The sequence below is a fragment of the Mandrillus leucophaeus genome, unplaced genomic scaffold (genome assembly GCF_000951045.1).
Source record: "Mandrillus leucophaeus isolate KB7577 unplaced genomic scaffold, Mleu.le_1.0 Scaffold322, whole genome shotgun sequence".
Taxonomy (NCBI): domain Eukaryota; kingdom Metazoa; phylum Chordata; class Mammalia; order Primates; family Cercopithecidae; genus Mandrillus; species Mandrillus leucophaeus.
In genome coordinates, this window is record NW_012103388.1 from 3,043,115 (window position 1) to 3,069,686 (window position 26,572).

Sequence of the window (26,572 nt, forward strand, 5' to 3'; positions counted from 1 at the left end):
TAAAGTTAGTGGTTAATAGGCAAAAGCCTTTTGAGCAAGTGACGATTTAATCAGTAAGTGTGTGCCGCTGTGTGACCTGTGTGCATTCGCAAGATTCAAGTGCTGCAGAAAGTTCCAGTCCCCTAACCTCTGAAACTCCCGATTCTCATTTTATCAAGGGCTCAGTGTAGAGTAAAATAAACCACACATTCAAAATGTATGGAGAAAGAAACGTTCTGGAAATGGAAAGGTACACTTTACATTCTGCGGTCATACAAGTCTTTATGAGCAAGGCAGAAAAGACATTTCCAGTCAATAGCATTCACCATCTCAGGGCCCCGTCCCTCTACTTTGGGAGAATTATGTTCCTTGCCCTGAGGATGAGTAACAGGATGAATATCCCGATTTCATCTCTGCTTTCTACTCCCAGCCACGCAGACATTGTGCTGGAACTTCTATGCTGAAGAATTAAGCTATGTTGTTTGGCAAAAGGGGAAACTGAAAACAATAAATCCATCCCTTTCTACTACTGCTATTATATCACCCACGTTTTTTTAAAAAAAGTTTCTGCTTTGGATTTCTCTGTTGGGTAGGGTGGTGGGAGGGATGGGGTCTCGAGTTTTTTCCAAGTGAAATCCTGGATATCCTGCCTGAGAGAATCCTTGTGAAAGTTTCATTCACAATGAAAGCAAACTTCCAAGGTGGAGGAGGGTGAAGCCGGCTGGCTGGGCCGATCACTGAGGCTCAGGGCTGCGAAGGGAGCTCAGCACATTATTCCAACCCTTTCTGGGAGCATGGCCCGGGCTTGGCACTGGTTGGGTGTTCTCAAGTGTGACGCATTCTGCAAACCTGGCTGTGTCTGTGGCCCGGCTCCAGTTCTGCAGGGCTCATCAGCAGGCTGCCCCCTCTCCCAAGGTGGTTTGTAGGATCGCCCGTCAGAGCTAAACACCCACCAGCTGACCACCGTTCCAGGTGATGGGATTTTGGCTCAGAGCAGCCTGGATCAGGGTGGACCTCTACAAGCTGGCTTGCACAAACGTAAGTGTCTGCTGCCCATCTTGAAGACCATCAGCAGGCTTTGGTGGGTTCATATTCAGTGGCATTAGGGATTAAGGCCAGCTTAAATGACTCTGAGTGTAAACAGATACAGATATAAACTTTTGGGGGAACAATTTGGTAATAGCTAATAACAATCATTAAAATGTTTATATCCTTTGACCTGATAGTGTTCGTTCTAAGAATTTACCTTAAGAAAATAAATTTATATCCCATGATATCTTCATTTTAGTGTTGCTTGTAATTGCAAAAAAAGAAAAGAAAAGAAAAGAAAAACCCACTTACTGAATAATTGGAGGGTGGTTAAATACATTACGGTAAATTCATCTGATGGAATAAAATGCTCTACAGTTAAAGACCTGGGAAACACAATAGACTTTTTAAAACCATATAAAAACAATGTATGTGGTATCGTCATGATTTTGTAAGAAAATACATGTGAAAAAAGACTAATAAACGTATAACTACATACAAACAGATTTCGAAGTGGTGAGATTCTAAGTGACTTTTGTCCCTCTCTGCATATTCCAGTTTTTCCATAACGAACACACGTACCACTTATATTCAATTAAAAAAGGTTATTTAAAAATTTTTTCTACCCTCATGCTGACTTTAAGTCCTCATTCCAAAGGAAGAATGAGGCCTTTTGGGGGCTACCACTGACCTGCCCAAGTTGGAATTAGTAAAAAGAGAACTGGGGAACCGGAAGAGAGGAGTTAGAGTGGCTGACAGAGGCTGAGGTGTGAGGTGTTTTCATTGCAGCAGTTTTGGGGGTTGGGGAGAGTAGAGAAAGGAGCTGAGTTCAGGTTCTCTGGGGAAGTGGGGCCACATCCCACCTTGGAGCAGGGAAGGTCAGCGAGTTCTGTCCAGGGCAGCTGTCCTCAGGCACAGGGATATTATGAGCATGGCAAAAACTCAATAACCGTATGTACTGAGGAGTGAGGGCAGCCGGCACCTGCAGGGATGCTGAAGAAGGCAGGCCCGTACACACCCATGACTGCTTTACAGTTACTTGGTGTCCCTGAAGTGCCTGCTGCCCAGGGAGATGCACTGTTTCCAGTCCCCAGTCCACTGAATGAAGCTGGAACGATGGTGGACCCGTCATGGACTGGTCAGCGTCGTCTACCAGTGATCCTGCTGTCCCTACCAAGCCTCTCCTCACAAGGTCGGCCCAATCTGTGTGCCTATGAGCCAGGAAGAGAATACCAGTGACAATATTTATGTGGCATTTGATAGTTTACAAATAATTCCCATTAAATTCAGTTGAGGAGCTCTAGACATTCTTTTCAGGAAACACATGTTTACCATCTGAGAATAGCCACACTGAGGGTGTTCTTCTTCCTCAGCTGTAATTTCACCTGTGACTCTCTCTGCTGCTTTCCGGTGGCTGGAACTGTATTCAGCAAGGACAGATAGGTGGCTGTTCTTCAAGCTTTTACGAAATGGGGGGAAAACCATTGGTATTAGTCAGTGAGGAATAAACTAGCTCTTTCTGTTTTTATTTTTCTTTTTTAGAGACAGGCTGGAATACAGTGGTGTGATCCTAGTTCACTGCAGCCTCAACCTCCTGGGCTCAAGTGATCCCTCCCATCTCAACCTCCAGAGTATCTGGGACTACAGGCACATGCCACCATGCCCAGCTAACTTTTTTTATTGTTTTGTAGAGACAGGGTCATGCTATGTTGCCCAGGCTGGTCTCGAACTCCTGGTCTCAAGCAATCCTCCTGCCTTGGCCTCCTAAAGTGCTAGGATTATAGGTATGAGCCACCGCTCCCAATCATTACCCCTTTCTAATGAATCTAGGAAGTGCTAACAAATAATCAGCACCAGTGAATAGCTCCTTAGATTCAGTCAGGTTAACACCGGGGACCCAGAAGAGAGAACCATTGGCTTAGTGTAGACCTGCCAAAGGCAGGTGTTAAAATGGATGGTCCTCTTGCAGACTTGGTTCCTGGCTGGTCATCACCTGGCGATGATGTCAATCTTTCAAGAAAGCACATACTTAGAGTCATGTAATTTAACCTCCAACCCAACATGGCATCCCTAATGACCACCACCCAGCCTCTGCTGAATACTCCTGTGATGGGGACCTCACTACCTCTCCAGGAGAACATTCAATTTCTGTATAGATGTGGTTAGAAAGCATGTCCACAAGACTGCAGTGTGGAGGTCAGAAGAGAACATTGGGTTGAAGGGGATGTGACTCAGTTTCAAAGGTGGAGAATGTGTAGCTATAAGGATACCACATAGGACTACTATATCCAATTTTTTAGAATTACTTGTTATTTTTCTTCTGATGAACAAACACTATGTAGAGGATATGGAAATGCTTGCATAGTTTTCTCTGTTAGGGAAAGTGGTGCTGGGTAATGCTATTGGTTCAGTATATCGTTCATTATTTTGTAGATAAAACTAGAAGCGAGTCCTCCATCCCGTTGACTTTGGTTAGCTTGCCACATGAAGCTTCAGTGATGGTGCGTTACATCCATTTCAGCTTCCCTACTAGGTAGTTTGTGCCCTCAAGGAATTGATCATCATAATCTAGACTCGGTTGGTAGCAGGCTGGGGAAGGCTAGGGTTGGGAAGCCAATGGGCTTCATTAATTAATGGGTTCATGAGTTCAGTTTGTTTGTAAGTTACTATTTTATGAATATTATATGTCTCTGCAATTGGATTGCATATTCCTTACGGGCAGGAATTATTTCTTATGCCTCGCTGTGGTTGCAATACTGAGCACACACAAAACCTTCATCAGTATATGCTCCGTGATTATCTGTAGAAGACTATGTTGTAGGTAACACATTGACCTGGTGCTGAAGAATTAATTCAATTAACAATGACCATTAAGCCACTTGTGTTATGCTAATAAAACATCATAATTTAAGGACTACACTGCATTTTTTAATTCCATAAATTATAACCCTTTAACATATATGAAAGTTTCATATTCTTAAAGTGCTTTAAAATATATTTAATTTTTTTAACAAGTGGAAAAGAATGTTCCTTAAAAGACATTTAATTTTTTAGTGGAAGTTAATATTACCAAAAACATTCTGTGCATGTTTGAATAACAATGTTTTTATCTTCAAGAAATGGGATTTGTATATAAAATACACGTGGAGCACTGAATGCCAAAGTGATGGGTATCCATGGTCAGAATTCAAAATTAGGTTTGCTGTTAAACCTGTCTGGTTGGTGTCCTGAGTGAAGAATGATCTCGAGCTGGGGTGGGAGGTGCATTGGGTAATCAGTGCTTTGGAAGGTGAATTTCCTTGCTGTGAAACAGGCATGGGTTAGTGGTCAGGACAGCCATTCAGACTGACAGGCCCCTGGACTTCCAAGGCTTCAGTGACAGGGACAGGGATGTGGTTGACAAAAATATTCCTCAGACAGCCAAAGAATGATTTCCACACAGGGATTCTCAGTGTCGTCAAATTGGCTGAAAGAGAAAGTGGAGAGGCGTTTAGCAAATAATTCATACTGTCCAGGGACTGTTTCCTGGATTTTAAAAGACAGTTTTTTTGTTTTGTTTTGTTTTGTTTCGTTTTGTTTTCTAGACAGGGTCTTGCTCTGTTACCCGGGCTGGAGTACAGTCGTGTGATCACAGCTCACTGTAAACCTGGGATTCCTGGGCTCACACAATCCTCCCACCTCAGTCTGCCAAGCAGCTGGGACTAGAGGTGTGGGCCATCACCCTGCGCTAATTTTTAATGTTTTTGTAGAGATGGGGGTCTCACTATGTTGCCCAGGCTGGTCTTGAACTCCTGGCCTTAAGTGATCCTCTCGACTCAGCCTCCCAAAGCTCTGGGATTACAGGCGTGAGCCACCATGCCAGGCAAAAGATAGTGTTAGTGGAGAAAGCTAAAGTGACCTCACATCTCAGCCCACTCAGCCTCTCCACTTCAGGCAAGCATCTGACACTCCACCTGCTGTGATAAATCAGCAACAAGGCTACTCGTCAAGTTCTTCAGAGGAGAACCCACAGGCCAAATCAATAGCTCTAAACTGGTGCTTTTTATGGGTAATGAAAGACCTACACAATTAACAACCAGATTATAGCATATTTGGAGGGACAGAAAACAATGAAGAATGAAAAGGCTCTTCCCAGGCAACATTCCAGTCTTGAACTTGACTCCATTTCAGCCTGATTCTCCCAGTCTGGTCCCCAAAAGCTTAATAACTCACCAGTAAAACTAAATACCTGAAGAGGACAGAGATCAGTTTTTCAGACCCTTTCCTGACTCTTTGCTGGTGTCAGGCTTCTGGGTTAATGCAACCTCTTAAGAGAGGCTTATAAATTACAGGCTTGGGGCTCACATCTGTAATCCCAGCACCTTGGGAGGCCAAGGCCAGTGGATCACCTGAGGTCAGGAGTTTGAGACCAGCCTGGCCAACAAGATTTCCATCTCTACTAAAAATACAAAAATTAGCCAGGCATGGTGGCACGTGCCTGTAGTACCAGCTACTCGGGAGGCTGAGGCAGGAGAATTGCTTGAACCCGGGAGGCAGAGGTTGCGATGAGCCGAGACTGTGCCACTGCACTTCAGCCTGGGCGACAGAGTAAGACTCCATCTCAAAAAAAAAAAAACATACAAACAACAAAACAAAACAAACAGGCTTGGGACGAGGGGAAACAGCAGTAATGGGGCCTGGGCTGACCTGACAAGTGCTCCTTTCCAGCAACTGCCTTTCCTCACGTGCCAGTGCAGAGGGCCTCACCATCTCCACTGTCCAGCCAAGAGCTGCCCTGCCACTAACTCATTAAGAAGCGAATGTTCAGAGCTGACACAGGGCAACATGTTGTAGAAGTCAGGACAAGAGTTACCTGGAGCACCTCCAAGGTGTAGTGGCTCTTGAGTGCTGGCAGGTGGGAAGGGGATCTGTCCAGCTGTGTAGCTGCTGTCTGTGTCCAGTTCCAGGTGCAGGATATGTTGTTTTATGGTGACTGGGGAAAAGAGGTTGGTTAGGTCTGTCATCGGAGGTGAGCCCTGCTTAATGTCTACACTATTGACTTTGTTTTAATTCCTTCATACCGGACCTGTGGGAATGCCGTTTGCAGGGATTTGGTCAGTTTAGATATAAATTCAATTAACTTCCTCTAAACAGCAGGTAGTGCTTTCATGTACATGAATGAATTTTACCCTTAAAATGAATCTGTGAAGAAGAACTGATCGTTGCCCATTTCCCAGATAAAAGAATGTGTCTCACTGAGGAGTCTGACAAGATGGCTTGGTTACCAAGAGTTGGGACTAAGCTCTGGTCTCCTGTGTCCAGAGGCTATGCTGATTTCATGTGATCTCAGCTACTTTCTATGAAGACACTGACTTCTGAAACCTGATGCCAAAGACAGTGCTTTTGACTCTCGATACAAAATTCCTCTCGTGTTAACGATCTCAGCTAATTGCAATGTAGCTATCTTTTACATTAGCCAAGAAGAGACCAATTTTTTTTTTTTACAAAAGGTATTTTAGCCAAAATGGGTTCATAGATCTCTAATATCCACAAGTAATGAATAAAATAAGACTCTTTCTGAGAGGAAATGCTTGCTCTCCACTCATTGGTTTGTCTAAATAGTTTGCATTAATATTCAGTGGTTGTTGAAAAAAATAACCCAACAATGAGCCTTAGCAAAAACCAGATACTTACTGAACACTGACTGCATATCAGATACTAGGCTAAGAACTTTTCACACATTATCCCATTTAATTTCCACAACCTTAAGAGGCATACCCTATTTTTATTTCCATTTTACAGAAGAGGAAACCGTAGGTAAAGAACAATTCAGCAACTTGCCCAAGGTCACACAAGGAAAGGGACGGAAGTGAGACTTTACCTCTGTTCTAACTTCAGAGCCAAAATCTAAATCACAATATTATACTATCTTGAAAACTAGCCTAGCTTATTAGTGTGTTGGGCTCCAAAAACAAACACACAAACAACAACAACAACAATAAAACATCCGATAAGTTCTGGAGAATTGGAGGTGGCAACCATGAGTGACAGAAGCATGGCTGGGTTTGAGAATGGACACATTACTCTGTAGGCTAGTCCTGATCAGGCACTATGGATGGAGGGCTGAGGCTGCCTTTGGGAAGTTCAAGTCAGATGGAAAGGAGGCCTGTTTTAGTGCAGGAACAATCAGCTACTGGACAACATACCTGCCACCGAGTGCCACTGTCCATCACACAGAGACTGCTTTGGTGTGACTGAGGTCGAGGTCCCGCCTGCCCCACTGTCCATAGAGGCCGTGACCTGGAACACACACGCATTTTCCTATTTCCTTCAGAAAGGCAGCTGGAGCCGACCTTCCCCTGCCATCTTCCCTCCCCAAACCTGGCCAACTGACAGCTTAAGTGCACGTTAGATATTGGCCCTCCTTTACTTTTGAAGCATGTGACCACATGGGGGTCCAAGGCTTCCAGAGATCTCTCTGCTGCATCCCTTCCAGGCTGGCAAACTGTAAACCAGGGTGGACCCTGGCCTGAAGTCGTCACCAATGGCAATGATTCAAATTCTAATTCTAATTCTAATTCAAACCCCGCCCCCATCAGCTCAACTCAAAGGTTACTGATTGGAATCCTCCTTAGCAATAAATGCGTGACAGTGGCTCTGTGCAGGATATGTGAGATGTGGAAGGCAAAGCTACTGGGGGAGGTCTACAGCCTGCTGCAAGGGCCAGCCAACTGTAATAGTTCCATGCATGGATTATAGAGGGGTTCTCGTCCAAGACATTAAACAAGCAAAATGACTGAGTTTGCACTGAGCATGCATCGAGAGCCAGGCATACAGTCTGTTTTGTGCAGAATCCCACAGTCCTGCTTTCTAGATCAAGGTCTCCTCCAGGATTTTCCAAGGGTTGGATCAAGGGGAATGAAATGAGAGGACTAAAATAAGTGTATTTATAAATAATTTACATTTAATTTGCATGTAGCTAGATGGGACAGCCTATTCACAGGCAATCTTTGAGCTAAACAATGTCACTACTATTAGGAAGATCATCAGGTCTTGATCTGTTCTCCTGAGAATAATTCCCTCCCAGAGACTCTCAGTAGAGACTCCCTCCAGCCCCTCCTCTGAAAAGCCAGAATTGTCTCAACCACCTTACAAGTGGATAGTTACTTGCTTCTCTGGGCTGCCAGAGACCTACTCAGACTGAATGAAAGGCTACAATAGAAAGTGTTCTAGGAGTTTGGGGCATTTGATTTTCTTCTGGGATTCTTTTCCCCTCACATTCAGTGAACTGTGGAAGGACTGAGATGAAAGAAAATGGCATATTATATCAATCTTTCACCTGAGGCCTCAACTAAAGGTCTTCCTAGAAGAATTTGGTTTTAAAGAGACATCTTTGAGAAGGACAGAGATATAACTGAGACCGGTGGAAAGTAAGATATTGACTCAGGCCTGTGAGTGATGGGACAGATGAGGTCACAGAGATGAGGAAGAAATCCATAAGAATTGAGTATATGACAATTTCTATAATCTTGACAAAAGCCATAAGATATAAGAGTTATTATCTATATTTTACAGATAAGTCTGAAAGAGCTTAAGCAGCTTCCTTGGGGCCATATAACCAAGTGCTAGAGTTGCAATTCAGCCTGACTTGTTTGAGTTTTCCCAGTTTTAAAAATTAAGAACAGAAAACATGATGATAAAATTACTTGCTAAAGGGAAATGGTAAGTTAGCCCTGAAGGCAAGGCTCTTAAATACAAGATTGGATCTCATTTTCTACTACAAACCTGAACCACCGTGGTCTCCAGACATTGACGCTGGTTGCCACAGACCCTCCCCACGGCATCAGACTGCTACGCACCTTTCCGGCCTCCAGGTAAACACATAAGTGCTTCCCAGGCTGACTTCCGATGTGTATTAGGATCCCAGTGAGACTTCGTGGGCGGATGCTGAAAACAAGCTTAAATTCTGGCCCCAGCAACACAGAGTGAGCTTTCAGAAGAGAAAAAAAAGCAGAAGTTAAAGCATCACCATGAAAGAAAACAGGACACAGTTCTTCAGATGCAAAGACATAAACCCTATAGAACTGCTCCTTACCCAAGATGACATGACCTCCTTCTTCGGAGAAATAAATGCCTTTCTCCAAAGGACCACCCAAGCAAGAAGACACCCCGAAGCTTGAAGAAGGGGTATCCAAGGGTTTTGAATCCAGCTGAAAGTTCTTCAGGCATCCCACAAAGCTGTTTGTGGGGAGGCTCTGCAACCAAGCAGAAGAGAAAAAGCTCATTAACTACACCTCCAAGAAAGGCATGGGTAGCCAAGGCAAAGGGCACTGCAGCTTGTACGCAAAAGGCGGAAGGTAGGTAGGGATTCATTCTTCCTGCTTCCAAGTCAGGTTCTTCAAGCTCTGGTTCTAATGGCTGTTCTATTTGGCTCTCTGCCCACAGTACCAAAAAAACCCTGTATATCAGATGTTGGGTGGGTGGTCGAAGATTGCAGGTGCCACCAAACCAAGTGGTGTGTGTGCAGGAGGGTGGGGGAGTGCAGGTTGCCAGCTTGTGCTAGAATAAGAACAGGGAAAGTTGACCTGACCCTGGTCCTCACAGTCGGAGCAGCAACAAGGGAAATTTCCCCCTTACAGTTCACAGATTTCACCGTCTCTTTGCAGATACAAACCCCTTCTTAGAGTTCCATGAGGCAGTATGATAGCTTAATGCAGGGCAGCTGACAAAAATAAAGAGGCCAAAATGTTCCCAAAATAATAAAATGCAAAAAAATCTTCCTACATTGTTGGGCTCAGTGCACCACCACCAAGTCACGAATGCTGCAGAGTTAAAATAAGACACAGCGTGCATCGTCAGTGGGCTTGCGTGGAGCCCCATGCCTGCCTCGAGCTGGCTGGAACAGGGGACTTGTCTCCTGGGGCCCAGGAACAGGCTGGAGGGGTTTTGTGCGCTCCTATACTATACACCAGATATGTTCTGTGTGTGCACATTCCTGGGGAGAAGGACTGTAAATTTCATAAAATTCTCAAGAAAGTTTAAGATTCACTGAATAAAACTCCTGGACTCCCTTCTAGAATGAGTGCCTTTTGGACTCTGGAATCCTACAAGACAGATGTGGTAACAAAGATATGGTAACTTTAAGAGAAAATGGTGGCCGGGCGCAGTGGCTCACACCTGTCATCCCAGCACTTTGGGAGGCTGAGGCTAGGAGATCACCTGAGGTCAGGAGTTCGAGGCCAGCCTGGCCAACATGGTGAAACCCTGTCTCTACTAAAAATACAAAAATTAGCCAGGCGTGGTGGCAGATTCCTGTAGTCCCAGCTATTAAGGAGGCTAAGGCAGAAGAATTGCTTGAACCCAGGAGGTCGAGGTTGCAGTGAGCAGAGATTGTGCTACTGCACTCCAGCCTGGGTGACAGAGCGAGACTATGTCTCGAAAAAAAAAAAAAAAGAGAAAATAGTGATGTGATAGATGTACACGGTGTCAGCATCAACAGTAAACTACTGATTGGGCTCCCTATGAAACTTTTAGTTTCTTAAGATTTGTCATGCCACACAATGAAAAAGCTGTGTCCTAAAGCTAGGACTCCCCAGGATGGGCCAGAACCCAGCATTGATCCCTAAAGGCTGACAGCAGTGCTGGTGTTCAGAGGCAGACACTGATCGGATGTGGCCTGCTCCTGAAAAGGATATGTGGGAGGGCCCATGAGAAGGTTTATACCCTTAGGTTGAAAGAAGGCTCCAAAAAGAAACTTGGTTTGTAAAGAAGATTGTAAATGGGATGCTACTAATTGCCCCAGATGTTACATGCTGGGTGTGATTAGGGTGGTTCGAAGAGAATTTATCCAAGGCCAAAGAATACGCAAATCCTGCCCCGTCCTGTGATTTCTCTGAGTTGAAAATAGGAACAGAGGTTGAGAAAAGCAAACATGAACAATGAGAATCCTCCTTAGCAATTAATATGTGGTGTATATTATATATATATATATATATATATATAATATGTATTATAAATAATGGATAATACGCAATGTATTTTATGATATATATATGTTACTGTATAAACAAAGCAAAGTAATACTCTATTGCCTGCTGGGGTACAATACATATACTTTATTGTGTAACACTGGAGCTCTGGCCCAAACCCCAGTGGAAAACCCAAGTGGGCCAGGCTGAGCCCTGGTTGAGGCTAGGTCAACCTAAGCAGCTAGCATCCAAGCTGGTGGAAAAGATCTGCTTTTGTTATGCCCATTTCTAGGCCCAAATTTGAGCCTGGGGCTCTTCCCCCTCTCCCCACCCCACTGCAAGGAAACATCACACCAGAATGTGCTACCAGGTCTGGAGGAAAGGAGCAAAAATTGCATTAAGGTGGGGGACAGTCCCTAGGACCTGAGCTGTTGATAGGCTCATCTTACTTAACTTTGTGGGGAGGAAAAAAAAAAAGGCAAATCTGGGACAAGGAAGACAGGTGCCCAAGGCTGCCTCAAGTAACCCCGGTGCAATTAACACTGTGGCTGGGGGTAGGCGAGAGGAAGGGAGAGGGCACTCACAGAGCTCAGCCCAGGGGCTGTGGCCCCATCAGGGTGCCCCATCAGAGCCTTGAACTTGACAAACCTAGAAAAGCACCCGTCCTCTCTGGGGACAGAGGGAGTCCCGACTTTCCCTTCGTCCAGCATTCCAGAGTTGGGTTTTTGAGATAATTTTGTTATTTCAGACTTCAAATAACATTAAAACACATATTCTGTTATTAAGTTATTCCTTTTTCAATTCTCTTTCTAGCGTTTGGACAAGGACAAGGAACAGCTTTTGGCTTTGTGCTAGTATGTCTTAAACACCCTCTTGATTATGTGTCAAGCACCTTTTTCTCCAAGCAAAGAGCACATAGGTCACACTACCTAGTTTGACATTAATAACATTGTTTGGTTTTCAAATGTTTGTTCCTCATGGTTACCTATTATTTATGGTAAAGAATATTGGGTTTCCATTTATGGGTGAGATAAAAAGATCCCATAGAAGCATATTTAAAATAAATAGTTTGATGGAGAGGAAACCCTTAAGCCAATCTTTTACCTTATGGCAAAGATGGTGAAAGTGGCACAAATTACTGTAATTTGGAACACATTATGTTAATCAAAAAATCTCTGTCTATAACCTAAAATCTACATTTTTGCATTCCTTGGAGCAGAAGCCAATAGATTCAGGTTTAGGAAGTGGTAGAGAAGCTCTATCTTCACCCCTTCAGGGTCTGCGTCTCAACTCCATCTTAAAAATGAAGGCTTGGGGTTAAGAAATGGGCACCTACTCCATGTGGTTGTGAACATTAATTAAACCCTTAAAAATCATTTAAAGTATTTTGAGATTCTCATATGTTGAGTATTTTGAATATCTCATACAATTATGCCTATAAGGTGAATTGTTTTCGTCCATGGCTCTGAACGTAACTATTTACCTTTGGTTTCCCTGATGGAGGCGATCCCAGGTAAACTGGTCCTCTGATGCTGATGGTGGAGTTTCCAGGCAAACTTCCCTCCCGGGCCCTCAGTCCATCCACAACCAAGCGCCCCTTTTCTCCATCATGGCCAAACACCACCTTCAGAGTAAGGAAGATACATGAGTTGTATTTTTACCTTTGAAAATTGGTGTTGTATGTTATTAAATATTAGTGGCCAAATTTAAAAAAAAAAAAAGCTTCAAAAGATGTGAGATTTTTTTTTCTCCGATTATCACCGTCACCATCATTTTGTGAGATTCTGTGAAATACTGAACAAACTGAGCTAAAAAGGGGAACTAAAAAAAGGTTGTTCAGAAGTGAACTAATCAAAAGATATTATAGAATTGATCTGGAAACTTACACAAAACAGAAACAGTTAAAGGCACATCTGGAAACTTACACAAAACAGAAACAGTTAAAGGCACAGCCACAGGCAACCCCCTCCATGTAACAAAGAGGCAGGGACAGTTTATACAGTGCTGGGGGACGGGGGTGTGCTGGAGTTGTGGCACCCTGGGCAGGCCTCTTGGGGCAGGTGGAACGAGGGCACTTCTCTTCAAACAAGAGGAGGGTTTAAACTCTTTGCTAAAATTTCTGATCCGTGGGGTCTGGTGTGGATTCTGCCATCTCATACGGTGTGGTGAGACTATTCACTGAGGACACTTCCATTTCTTTTTTTTTTTCTTTCTTTTTTTTTTTTGAGACAGAGTCTTGCTCTGTCGCCCAGGCTGGAGTGCAGTGGCGCGATCTCAGCTCACTGCAACCTCCGCCTCCCGGGTTCACACCATTTTCCTGCCTCAGCCTCCCGAGTAGCTGGGACTACAGGCGCCCGCCACCACGCCCGGCTAATTTTTTGTATTTTTAGTAGAGACGGGGTTTCACTGTGTTAGCCAGGATGGTCTTGATCACCTGACCTCGTGATCCACCTGCCTCGGCCTCCCAAAGTGACACTTCCATTTCTATGCCAAGCTGTGACCTTTGGCCTCTACTGCCTGCTGACACCTGGGCTTGAAGGTCTGACAGGCCTCTCAACCCTGGGATGTTCACGACAGAAATCCTCATTCTCCCCCAGCTCTGAACTGCTCTCCTCCTGGCCACATCTGCCTCTTCTCCATCTTCATCTCAGTAAATGCCCACTAATGACTCAATTGCTGGCCCCAAATCACAGGACGCTGGACCCTCTCTTCCTCTTACCCTCTACATGTGATCCATCAGCAAGGCCGCATGGTTCTACCTTCAGCCTGCGTCCCGGCAGTCACTTGTCCCCACTGCCCCACAGCCTCTGCAAGCAAAGGCAATGACAGCCATGTGGGCTCCCTGCTGCTACTCTCCACCCCTGGCAGTCTCTTCAGCTAAAGAATTAAACAATATATGAATCTGTACATGTAAGAGTTGTTTGTTTTTTGTTTTGTTTTGTTTTGTTTTTTGAGAGTCTTGCTCTGTCACCCAGGCTGGAGTGCAGTGGTGTGATCTTGGCTCACTGCAACCTCCACCTCCCGGATTCAAGTGATTATCCTGCCTCAGCCTCCTGAGTAGCTGGGATTACAGGTGCGTGCCACCATGCCCAGCTAATGTTTGTATTTTTAGTAAAGATGGGGTTTCACCATGTTGGTCAGGCTGGTCTCGAACTCCTGACCTTGTGATCAGCCCGCCTCGGCCTCCCAAAGTGCTGCGATTACAGGCATAAGCCACCACTCCTGGCCAAGAGTTTTAAGACTCTTTAAAAGCTTTACAGACACTTTCAAATAAAGTCCAAAGCCGGAGCTTGGCCTTCAAAGCTTAAATGATCTGGGCTCTGTCTTCCTCTCTAATTCCATTTCTTATCACTTTGTGTTTTGTTCATTCAGCTAATTCCCACCTCCAGGTCCTTGTTATTTGCTCTTCCCTCTGCCTGGAAGCCCCTCCCCATAACTTCATGTGACTACCACCTGCTGTACCAGGGCTTTCTCTACTGCCTTATCTAAAATAGTTTCCCTGCTCTGTCATTTTCTTACTTCGCGCTAGTGTTTTCTCAAAGCACTTGCCAATCTCTGATATTACATTGAGGAGTGTTTGCTTCTGTGTTCCAGGAAGGCAGGTGAATGGCTAAGGGAATACAACTTGTCAAGTCACATACATTTTCTGAAGTCCAGTGGCCTCATTAGAGAAAGAAATAGGTCCCTTCTTGCCTTAAATGGTATTTCTTTAAATCTGGAATGGCTTTAAGCAAGAGCTAAGATGCTAGCATCATTCCAGGTCCAGAGAGGGGCCTGGAGGCCTGGAAATTGGTCATAAGGGGGAGAAATGGTCCAGGAGGCAGGAGTGAAAGTAGGCAAGGGGCATGAGGCAGACTGGGGAGGGCTGGAGGGAGTGGAAGAAGCATCAGTAAAGCACATCTTGACTTTACTGTCTAGGATGACAGCCATGCAACATGTGTGCCGCGGCCTCCAGTACTGAGATGCTGGGCACGCAGCACCTGCAAGCACACAAGCTCTGCCACTCCATGCCCTCATGTCTGGGAAGGATGCTGGGACTCCTACTTTCAGCAACTCCAACAATGCATTCTACACCAACTGGAGGTACTGACGCAGCCCCAGCTCTTACCGTGTGCCACTTCCCATCATTGCATTTCTCCTTGCTTTTGATCCTCAATTTTTTCCCGTCTGTCCCCAGTGCAAAGACCAGACGTCCTTTTGAAAGATAAAGAGCCATAAAGGAGTTCTTAGTGCCCGTGTGAAACACCAGTCCTCTGGAGGATGTTGTCTGCACGTCCACAGCAAACTGTGACCTGTGGGGAACACCGGCAATGAAGGGAAATAGAGGTGTTCAGTGTTCCTTCGAACCTCAGAGCTGAGACAAAGGGTGGGGAGCAAACACCCAACCTCCATTTTTCAAATAGATAAGCTAAGGTAGGTACTGATTAAATGACCTGTTTCTCTCGGAACTTTAAAAAGCTATTCTATTCCAGCTGCTAACGGTTTTGTTGTATAACTTCCTTACGACATTGGGGAATAACATGGAACTTTTGTGGCAAACTTAGCTAGTGGTGTAAGTCCCAGCACGTGGCAAGAAGAAACATGTCTGAATCTTTTATTAAAGTCTACATTTTTAAAAGTTATGGTAAAATACACTAACCTACAATGTGCCATCTTAACCATTTTTAAGTGTACAGTTCAGTACTGTTAAGTGCATTCAGATTGTTGTACAATCAATCTGGAAAACTCTTTTCATCTTGCAAAACTGAAACTTGTACCCATGAAACAAGAGGTCCCTAGTCTCGCTTCCCCACAGCCCCTGACAACCAACCACCACTCTACTTTCTCTCTCAATGAATTCGACTACTCGAGATACCTCATGTAAGTAGAATTGTACGGGACTTGTCCTTTTGTGACTGGCTTATTCCACTGGGAAGCCTGTACTTTTCAAACCCAATGAATATGCATTCTGTTTTGTGTGTATTCATGGAGAGGGAAGTCGTGGAGAAGTAGGAGACAACTTGAATAACAAAGATGTGATTTAAGCATCAAAAAAGCATTTCCTTTCTGTTAGACAGATTTAACACAAAGATGAAGAAACACAGACCCACCTTCTCCCACCCACCTCTACATTTCTCAGACCCTAATACCCTCCCTATGAAGGAAGAAGAATGAGGCAAATATCGTGCGGTAAAAGTAGAGTGTGCCAGGCACAGTGGCTCATGCCTGTAATCTCAGCACTTTGGGAAAATCTCAACACTTTGGGAGGCCAAGGTGGGCGGATCACCTGAGGTCAGGGATTCAAGACCAGCCTGGCCAACATGGGGAAACCCTGACTCTACTAAAAATACAAAAATTAGCCAGGCGTGGTGGTGGGTGCCTGTAATCCCAGCTACTTGGGACGCTGAGGCAGGAGAATCGCTTGAACCCAGGAGGTAGAGGTTGTAGTGAATTGAGATCATGCCACTGCATTCCAGCCTGGGTGACACAGCGACTCTGTCTCAAAAAAAAAAAAAAAAAAAAAGCAGAGTGCAAGTTGTTAGTATTCATTTACATGATGGTTACATGTTCTATGCACATCCAGCTAAGCGAGCTTTACTTTTTATGAAAACTCACACTCATCCATCCACCCACTCATCAAACAAGTACTTAATGAGTGTGGGGGATGCATAAGGTGCAGTGCTGGGCAGTAGGAATGCAACGATGGACGTTTCATTCCTTGAGTGGTTTATGGTGCAGGGGTGCCCTGAGAAGGATGCATAAAGGTGTGCGTGAGAGGGTCGTGGGAGATGCAGATGTCAATAGGCTGTCTTCAGCCATTCCTGTGGCTAATGTCTAAGCAGACACCAGACAGGAGGCAGGAACTGCATTCATCCCACTCACAGTGGCATCCCCAGTGCCTACTATGCAGTAGGCACTCAATAAATAGTTACTGAATTGAATTAAATGGTAAATGGAAAATTTGGAGGCAGAAACCAGAAGTGGAAGAAACAAATTATACTGTTAATTCTCTTTGCTTTTTAATTCTGTGAGGCTAAGATACACATTTATTCTTCAGATTAGCAAGTTTCCTTGAGGGCAATGTTCTTCAAAATGAAAGAGAAATCTATATTTGTTAAATTAAGCCAACCAGATGGTAACACTGCTCAATATTTCTCCTGGTGTGTCTGTGTGTTAGTGCGGAGGTTTGGAGAACGAGGGGTAGCCAAGTTAAGGAGGATATTAGAACGTGCTGCAGAATAGAATGTACTTTCCATATGTGGGCCTGGTGATCAGACTTGACATTTGCTTTCCAGAACTGTTTCCTAAAGCAACTTTCTTTCATAAAAGACTAACTGACTAACACCCAAAAAAAGGCAGCAGTGGATTTAGATCCCAGTACATGACACTGTAGCTATGACTCTTCATTGCTGGAGGATGGGAGGGTAGGGCAGAGAGCTAAAGAGCATTGTTATACATTCACCAAAGGGGTAAAGCAATGGCACCAGTTCTAAAGGACTGTCAGAACACTGCCAGAATGTAAATCAGAATGAGAACAACAGAATCCTCCGACTCTTTCAACTTTCTGAAAATAACTGATTGCTACAACATTTGGGACTAAAATATAGGTTGAAAATTATGTTTACTGATTAACTTTAAAAAATTTTTACCTTTTAAAATGTTACTTTTTCATTAATGATGTACGGTTTAATGTTGGACGGGAAGGCACAGGGGTTGAATCATCAGAAGTTGGTAACTCACTGCACCGAATGTGTTGAGAGAAAAGCTGCCAGGGAGGGGAGGGCCAAGCTGATGGGGAGGCCACAAGGGGGAGGCCAGAGGCGGGAGGCTGGGGAAAGGGGAGTCCAGGCAGTTTCTTGAAAGAGGGAGGTCATTGTCATTAAGGTCAACTTGACCAAGAAAGCGGGGATGGGAAGTGGGGCCTCCCCACCAAGAAACAGCTAGGGGAGGGGACAACTGGAGGGACAATCTCCTCTCCTTCTGCCTTAGCTTCTACTAGCACAGTTTTGGAAAATGAGGGACCCCAAGACTTTCCATGGGGCAGCTGGAGACGTGGAGCTGTCCACACAGGCTTTCTGCTTCAGAGCTCGGCATTCAGTCTCTCTCCAGCCTTAGCCGCTCTCTGCCTGTGACGCATGCTCACAGCTTACTGAGTGGGCTTCAAGGGCCAGCCTCCTTATAAGCTATGACCTCTCCTCCCTGCAAGAAAAGCATCCTCGAGCTCATTTAACTAACAGGAAAATTGAGGTCCAGAGAGAGGTAGCAATTTGCTAACATGCAAGACAGGCATAGAGGGACAGCTTAGGCTTAGAGAAGTTAAACAGCCTGTGGCAGCCATGAAGTCGTGCTCCAAGAGAAGCTGCTGCAGGGAGCACGGGGGGCTGCCATGCCCTAGGTCTTCAGTGACACTCGGGGGTATTAGAGCCAGGCCATTTATGGTCAACAATGAGCTCTTCTCAGAGATAATCTCTGCTTGGGGGACTGCAGGCACCTGGCTGAGACTGTTACAGCTGGACTGCGGCCTGAGGCCCTTCCTACCTGGCTCTGTCCTCCCTGTGCCCTCTCTTCACAGTGTCTGCAGGCCCACAGCCATCTGCAGGCTCTGCCTGCCCCCATCCCTGTCCCCTTCTGGTCATCTTTCACAGGCTTCCCCACAATGAACCTCTTGCCCATCTAACCCCATCTTAGTGTCTGCGTCTCAGAGGAGCTGCCCTGGCACGTGGCCTGGAGTCACACAGCCAGTAAGTGTGAAGCAGGACTGAAAGCCAGATGCTAGAGCCAGGTCCTTTTAATCCCCGGGCAATTCTGTCTCTGGGAAAGCCATGAAGAACAGGTCAGTACCTTTCTATCTATGTCTCCTTCAAATCACCTGAAAATGACAAACCTTGTTTTTCTAATTTTTTCTGACATAATTAATATTTCTGCTCATTCCCTCCTCCCCAGAAGAGATGCAACTTGTTAGCACAAAAAGGCCAAATGTATTCTCTAAAAATGATCTATCTGGCACTGCATCTACCTAAAAAGAATTTTACTTTCACTACAGAATACAAGAAAAGAAAGGTGATTTATCATGGAAATAAACAGCAGCTTTAGAAGAAAAAAAAATGTCATTCTTATTTTTAGAACACCATCAATTCTAAACCAGAGCTGAGCTGACTGCTTCAGCCTCTAAGCAGTATGCTGTCGTCACGTTTGCCTCCAGCTGTTGGGAAAGCACATGGCAGGCACTCATGCTCCCTGTCCTGTGCAGGCCAGCACCTCTTTGCACAAAAATGGTAGTGCCACCTTCATTAGAGACAGCTGCATGGTGTCATGGCAGTCAGACTTCCCTGCAGTGGAATCGCAGAGTCAGGTTCTGAGTTGGTGCTGGGGCAGGAAAGCTAAATAATACCTGGGTTTCAGCAGCTCCTGAGGAAGCTTGAATAGCAAGTGGCTGGTGGGAATGTCCCCAAACTGGAGGGCTCCATGATTGGCCTGGGTCCTGGGAAGTGGTGAACAGGCATCTTGCCACACCTTCATGCTCCCTGGGGAGGCCACTGGTGTGTCCTGCAACAGCTGCATGGGAAAAGAGCAACACAATGATCAGGGGAAAGAGTGAAGACTGCTTATCTTGCTAAGTACATTGCTTAGTTTTCACCCTTGATCCTAAGCGAGGAATTCAGTAGGGCAATAGAAGGCCTGGGAAATGGTACCATGGAGATGGGAAGTGTCCACTGAGAGCCCTTCCTGCGGGTCACTGACTGGCATGGAGTGGGCAGAACGGAGATCTCCTTCTTTATTTAGATCTTTAACTTTCCTGAAGCCAGATCCTCGCAATCCCCATCAGTGCCCTAGTGTGGCTTTGATTTGAGAGCATTTTGCCACCAGAAAGGTGTAAGACAGGGCTAGGAGGTAGCGGGCTCATTCTTTTGGGGTAAACAAAGTTTAGGAGAGTCTAAATACCCCCCTTTTCTCTCCCTCCTTCTTTGGGGAGCATGCATGTTATTCTCATCTTACACAAGTCTGGGTTCTTCTCTGACAGCTGCTGCACCTGGGACCAGTGGCTGCCTGGTGCCCCTTTCCACCACTGGGCATCGGAAGAACCACAGTGCCGCTTGAGGGACCCAGCATTTGGCCACCAGCACCGAGACACCCACAGCCCGCCAGCGAAACATGGAGCTGCAAACCTGCGGCCATCTCCCCTAACAACCATTCACTTGGGCAGCAGGGCAGGTGAAAGGACCAAGATAGCAGGAGAGAGAGAGAAGGGAGGAGACCACATCCTGTCCCCACTTCCATCAAAGTGACTCATGCAGAGAAGTCTGAACTTTTGAATGGGACCGAGTTTTACTGCAGGAAAACAACCATAATAAATGTTAAATGTGACTAGGAAAATTGTTGGAAGTAACTGAGATTCCCCAGCCCTGCCCCTCTTTTCTCCACCGCAGAGCTCAGGTTCTGAACCGCCCATGTGTTTTTCACAAGCACTCAGAGCTCAGTGGGGATCTCCATCAGTCAAAGCAAAGGGTGGGGATTCACCGTACTAGGGATTGGTTCAGAAATGAACAAGTGACCCCTTCCTCCTGGCCAATGAGCCCTGAGAGGAAGTTGAAGGAGGGGCTTCTGGTAAAGAATTCCGTATTACCACAAAGAGAAGCCCAGGCAGACTTGGTGCTTCTTGTGCTGGACAGTGTGGTGTGGATGCGATTCCCAGAAGCATGCAGGGTGGAGCCAAGAGAACCAAGAGGAAGCAGAGCCAGCTCCTGATGGGCCAGGCCTCAAGCCTCACCTACCCCTGCCTGGCTGTGTGAGATTATTCTTATTGTTTAAGTCATTAACTTTGCAGTGAGTTTTCTGAATCAGCAGCTAAAGGCTTCCCAAAAGATTCACATTCCTTCAGGGGCGGGTTTTCTTCCCTGACCCATTTCCTGGATACAGTGCTTAGAATGCAAACTTGAAATCAGTTATTTAAAATGATGCTTGCACATTGCTGAATGGAGACATTCTACCGTACCCAACAGAAACTTAAGTGAGTTATTTATATCAGCCAAACCTTGATCCTACTGAGATTAAAACCCAACCTGGGCTTCTGCCTGGGACTCACACCAGTGGGCCTTGCTCCCTCTCTGGGAGTCTTCTCTGTGTGTCAGCAGCATGAGCATCAAGATGAACAGTTTTGAGAGATAGCCTTTGTCACCAAGTGTCCCTTAATTCTCTTAATGGCATCATCATACTTTAAGGCATCCAGGCTCAAAATCTTGGTCCTCATGGACACCCACCTCCCTGGCCTCTTTCATGCATTTTCTCATGTCCTACTCTTCTTCTGTGTGACATATTTTGTTTCCACTCCTTCCTTTTCATTTCTAGTGCCTATGCCCTGAAAGTCAGCCCTGACTCTCTTTTTTTTTTTTTTTTTTTTTTTTTTTTTTGAGATGGAGTCATTTGCAAAATGCCTTTTGTCTGCCCTTTAGAAACTCACTGCAACCTCCACCTCCTGGGTTCAAGTGATTCTCCTGCCTCAGCCTCCCCATTGGCTGGGATTACAGATGCCTGCCACCAAGCCTGGCTAATTTTTGTATTTTAAGTAGAGATGGGGTTTCACCATGTTGGCCAGGCTGGTCTTGAACTCCTGACCTCAGGTGATCTGCCTGCCTCGGCCTCCCAAAGTGCCGGGATTACAGGTGTGACCCACTGTGCCCAGCCAGCCCTGACTCATGCCTGGACGATTGCAGTAGCTTGCCAATCTGACTCCATGGCTCTAGAACTTTCCTACACCAAACCATCCCACCGGCTGCAGCCAGTTTAGTAATCTTTAATCTTTTCAACTGCTTACAGGACTCCTTTCAATAATGTTACACTGACTATAGCAAAATGCCCAACTGATGTAGGTCATATGATGCTTGCCTGATCTGGCTCCAGGGTGTGATTCCAGTTTACCTCTCTCTAGTCTCCTTTCTCCATCCAATTTCCCACTGTTCACCAGGCTCTCTGGGCCTGTAGAGGCCACATGATGTGGTCTGAAGAGCACATTCTTTGTGCTTAAGTTTGAATCTTGTGCTCTTCTTGTGCTTCTGGGAATTACATCCTCACTACACTGTCCAGCACAAAAAGCATGGATTCTACCCAGGTTTTTCTTTGTGCTAATATGGAATTCTTTATCAGAAGTCCCGCCCTCAACTTCCTCTCAGGGCTCATTGTCCAGGAGGGAGGGGCCACATGTCCATTTCTGAGCCAGCCCCTAGGAAGGTGAATCCCCACCCTTCGCTTTGACTGATGGAGATCCCCACGGAGCTCTGAGCGCCTGGGAGAAGAGCACGTTCTTTGTGCTTAAGAGTCTTAAGTTTGAATTCTGACTCTACCATTTACTGACAGGGTGCTTTTTGGCAACTTTTTTTTTTTAACCTCTTAAACACTCCATTTCCTGGCCTGTAAGGTTGGTATTTTATTCTGCTCTCAGAGGAGTGTGTTGAGAAGGGAGAAAGAGTGTGTGAAGTCAGTCTGGTGAGGATGCATGCAGCACGTCTTGCACCCGTGAGTCCCAGCCACATCCTGCCTCCAGCTTTGGGCTTCTGCTCGGGCGGCAACAATATTCACTCAGCTAAATTCAACCCACACTCCAGACCCAGCTCCTGGGTCACCTCCTCCAGAAGAAGCCTCCTGATTCCCATGGCAGGAAAATTCCTGCCGCACCACTCCTGTAGCATCGTATCCTTTCATGTAGGTTTTCATTAGTGTGCATAGTAATAATTAGCATTTAATGCATACTTACTATGTGCCAGGCACTTTTCTAAGTGTTTTGTGTTTATTACTTCATTTAATCCTCACATCAACATCATGAGGTATTACCATTATTTATCTTCATTTACATTGGAGCAAATAGACCCAGAGAGAGGTTTAATAATTGTCCAAGATCACATAGCTAATAAATGGTAAAGCCAGATGCAAACCCAGGAAGTCTGGCCCCAGAGTCCAGTAGTTAACCACTAAGCTGTGCTGTATTCTCTCTGCTACTGGGCAGAGACTAATGTCCTATTTCATCTAAACTGGGGGCTTACGTAAAACAGGCGGAAATGAAATAGTGTATTCGCCAATGTTTTCCACATCAATAGCCCCAGTCCCACCCCATCTGCTGAAGCCCATGCAGAGACTCCTGACAGTCTCCCACCAGATTTCTGCACCTGGGTGTCCTGCAGGTTCCTGTCACTCAATACACCACAAACTCCATTCATTCTCTTTTCCTCCAAATATCTGTCCTTCTCCTGTCTCCATGGAGAGGACATCTCCATCCATCCAATAACCCAGACTGGGTGCCTCAGAATTATTTTAACTCCTGCCTCTCCCTTGTCTTCCCAATTCGATTATTGTCTGAGTCATGTGTATTCTATCTTATAAATAGATTTGAATCCATTTGCTCTCTCCAGTTCCCTATCACTGGGCTAATTTAGTCTCTCAATAACTTTCAGCCTTACAATGAAAAAATGAATATATGACTTCATTTCTGATGGGGCAATTCTAAAGATATTCCCATAATGGGAAAATGACAGCCCTTCTGGATGTATGAAGTATATTTCTTCTTAATAGCATAAAACATGTATTTTATTAGGTATTATCTGTTCATGCCCTCCCAAATCATTGTGCAGTGGGGAAATATTGGTAGAGAAGCAGCATGTGGTTGACATTAAGTGGAAAGTGTGTTGAACAGGAGCACATAGCTCTCAAGAGGCCACGGGCTCCTGGGTTGGAACGCCAATTCCACCTTCCACCTGCGGGAGCTTGGGCAGAATTGCTTACCTTTCTATACTGCAGCATAAGGTTAATGAAGGATTTGGTAAGAAAATCCCCTTGGAGTGCATAGTGCAGTGCCTGGCAGATCCAAGGTGCCCACTGTTATCCATTAACCATATTAATTGTAACCTCAAGCCTGGGAAAGTTACATTGCTGACCTTCAGCAGAGCAAGGAGCTCCTTAAGCCCTGATCCTGTGTTCAATTCATCAGTGTTCTGCTCCTCCAAATAAGGAGTTTCATTTCCTCTCAATCCCTCTCAGTGCTGTACTTCAGAATCACCTGGGGAGCTTCACAAACTACCAATACGCCCACTCCACGAGCATCTGACTTAATTGGGTCGGATGCAGCCTAAGCATTGGGTGTTAAAGCTCCCCAGGTGTTTCTAGTCTGCAGTCAAGGGTATGCCACATTGGTTTTGACAAGGCCCAGATGTATGGGTGTATCTTGTCATAGGAGTTGCATCAGAGCAGAGGGGAAGTCTGTGGGCAGGAAGAGGAGCACGGCCCTTATATTCTATAGAAAAACACAGGACCTGCTGGGGACACAGCAGAAATGTTAAAACAGCAAGACATCAGCTATAGAAATTAAGAAACCTAAGTCACGGTTTTGTTCGGTGAGTGCAAAACTTGCCAACTTCTCATCAAGATGCAAACTAAAAGCTAAAAAGAAAACCACTTTGACATTTTGGTGTGATTCAACTGTTGATAACCCATCAATCCCATTCATGGATTGGTGATCTCTCACCCCCTTCCCCAATCTCTCCCCCAGGGCAGGCGCAGGGGAATCCTCCAGGGAGGAGTGAAACCTGGGGTTAGGTTTGGACACTTACCTGATTGATGCGGGAAGTCTTGGCCTTGTTAAACCTGGTAGAACCCTGAAGCAACATTAGAAAAGGTGGTTTGTTTAAACTGCAGCCTCCCAGGGACACATCTCTCTTGAGGGAGTTACTGGCCAAATCTAGGACTTCGGGACTCACTGATAACCTGGAAAAAGGGCAGAAATGAAAGATGCTGCCAAACTTGGACATGTCGAGGAAGACCCGCTGGTCGAGAGAGCTCATTTCAAAAACTACATGTTTTGGGCATGAAGAGGGGTTGGTTAATGGGTACAAAAATGCAGTTAGATAGAAGGAATATGATCTAGTGTTTGGTAGCACAATAGGGTGACTCAAGTTAACGATGATTTATTGTCTAATTTAAAATAGCTAGAGGAGAAGATTTGGAATGTTCCCAACACAAAGAGCATGACGAATGCTTGAAATGAAGCACATTCCAGTTACCCAGATTTGATCATTACACATTGTAGGCCTGTATCAAAATATCACATGTATCCCACAAATACGTATTAATACAACGGTTATGTAGCAATACTTTTTTTAAAATTACACATTCTTATGGTCATGGTTCCTAGGGAAACTTTCCTCTCCTACTTTAATATCATCTCCAGAAGCCAGCGAGGAGCCCAAGAAACTTTTATTGACTCGGGGTTGTGGCAGGATTGTGGGAGGGCTGAGACACTATAGTTCTTTCTTTGAAATGGGTGTCACATGGAAATACAAAAGTAAAATATGCACAGAGGGGGAAGATGGGCTCTGGATGATACTGAATGATGGTAAATATAAGGAAACTTCAGAGGTGAGTTTATGGAAGGATTTGTCCGACTATGAGGAGGAAAGTCTTGGACAAATGTGCTTTATCTCACAATTCTTGTCCAAGCCTTATCATGGCAGTAAGCTGTTGCTGACAACCCCTGTGCCTTCCCCATCCCTCCCATTTCCTGCTCCAGTCCCTGAATTAGATGTTCAAGGAAGATGTTTCATCAACCAGGAGGAGAATGAGAACTCTAAGCCTCACCCTGGCCAAGGAGGATGGAGCCCTGATGGGTGGGAGGCTCCCTGTCATGGTAGCCTGAGAATTCCAGCCTGAGGTTCATAGCCAGAACCAGGCCCTCTCCTTACCCTGGAGAAGATTTTGCCTCTTATCTAAAAACAATCATTTTGCATCAAAAGAAAATATGTAAACACATGCGTGCAAGCCCCAAGCGCTACTCTCTCTCTATTCAATATCACGTTCAACATTGTGGTGATTTCGCTTCCTAGCACAGCACTGGTCCATGCAATTCCTTGGCCCTGAAAACCGTGGAGAGCTGATTAAATCTAATTGCACAATCTTGATTATAATGCAACAAAATTTCAGTGAATACTTTTCAGGGCCATAATCTGAAGTTAATTTTAATGAGGCCTTTCCCAAGGTTACATGCCAAAGCTGCTCCTCCAAAGGGAGGCCGGGCCCAGAGGTTTTTTGTGGATTTGTTTTTTAATGGATGTATCTGGCCAAAGATGGCATTTTGAAAGACTGTGGCATGTGGGCCTCATGCAGCACACGTTGACAAAGCTGACTTTGTTAACTGGACCAAAGAGATACCCTTCCCATGGGCAGGCCATTCTCATCAGTTACCCACAAAGACAGGATCACCTACCTCTGGACAAAAACATTGCTGATACAACCCTCAAAATTGCTCCCTCCCAGACGCAGAGACTGCTGGGAACTTGAAATGCGATTTGGCCTTTGGTTATTTCTCAGAGGCTGGTCATCGATGAGAAGCCGTAGTCTGAAAGGGAAGAAAAGCAAATCAAGGGTGAGAACTGCTGGATAAAAGGGCCCTTGCCATGTGGCCAACTCACTGTCTATGACTCAGACTCAATATTTGTTATCTAAAATAACTAGCGAAACTAGACTTTATTAAGAGCATTACAATTTTTTGCATGTATTTTGCACATAATATTTTTATTAAAATGGGTGTATCTTGCCAAAGATGACATTTTGAAAGACTGTGGTATGAGAGCCTCATGTACAGAAAGTGCGCAGACTAT

The 26,572-nt window shown here is 45.2% G+C and overlaps 1 protein-coding gene across 4 annotated transcripts in view; it reads right to left on the reverse strand.

The window, feature by feature from the left end:
- Positions 1-3,914: 3,914 nt before the first annotated feature.
- The window catches only part of LAMA3 (laminin, alpha 3), a 271,074-nt gene continuing 248,416 nt past the window's right edge, over positions 3,915-26,572 (reverse strand). For all 4 annotated transcript variants that reach the window (XM_011988082.1, XM_011988080.1, XM_011988084.1 and 1 more), the window contains 10 exons: positions 26,179-26,310; positions 24,530-24,683; positions 19,327-19,490; positions 15,064-15,247; positions 12,439-12,579; positions 9,083-9,242; positions 8,847-8,977; positions 7,194-7,287; positions 5,861-5,980; positions 3,915-4,474 (listed from right to left, as the gene is read on the reverse strand). In XM_011988082.1, coding sequence (XP_011843472.1) covers positions 4,329-4,474; positions 5,861-5,980; positions 7,194-7,287; positions 8,847-8,977; positions 9,083-9,242; positions 12,439-12,579; positions 15,064-15,247; positions 19,327-19,490; positions 24,530-24,683; positions 26,179-26,310 — 1,426 coding nt within the window. In that variant the 3' untranslated portion in view covers positions 3,915-4,328. The remainder of the gene's footprint in view (positions 4,475-5,860; positions 5,981-7,193; positions 7,288-8,846; positions 8,978-9,082; positions 9,243-12,438; positions 12,580-15,063; positions 15,248-19,326; positions 19,491-24,529; positions 24,684-26,178; positions 26,311-26,572) is intronic.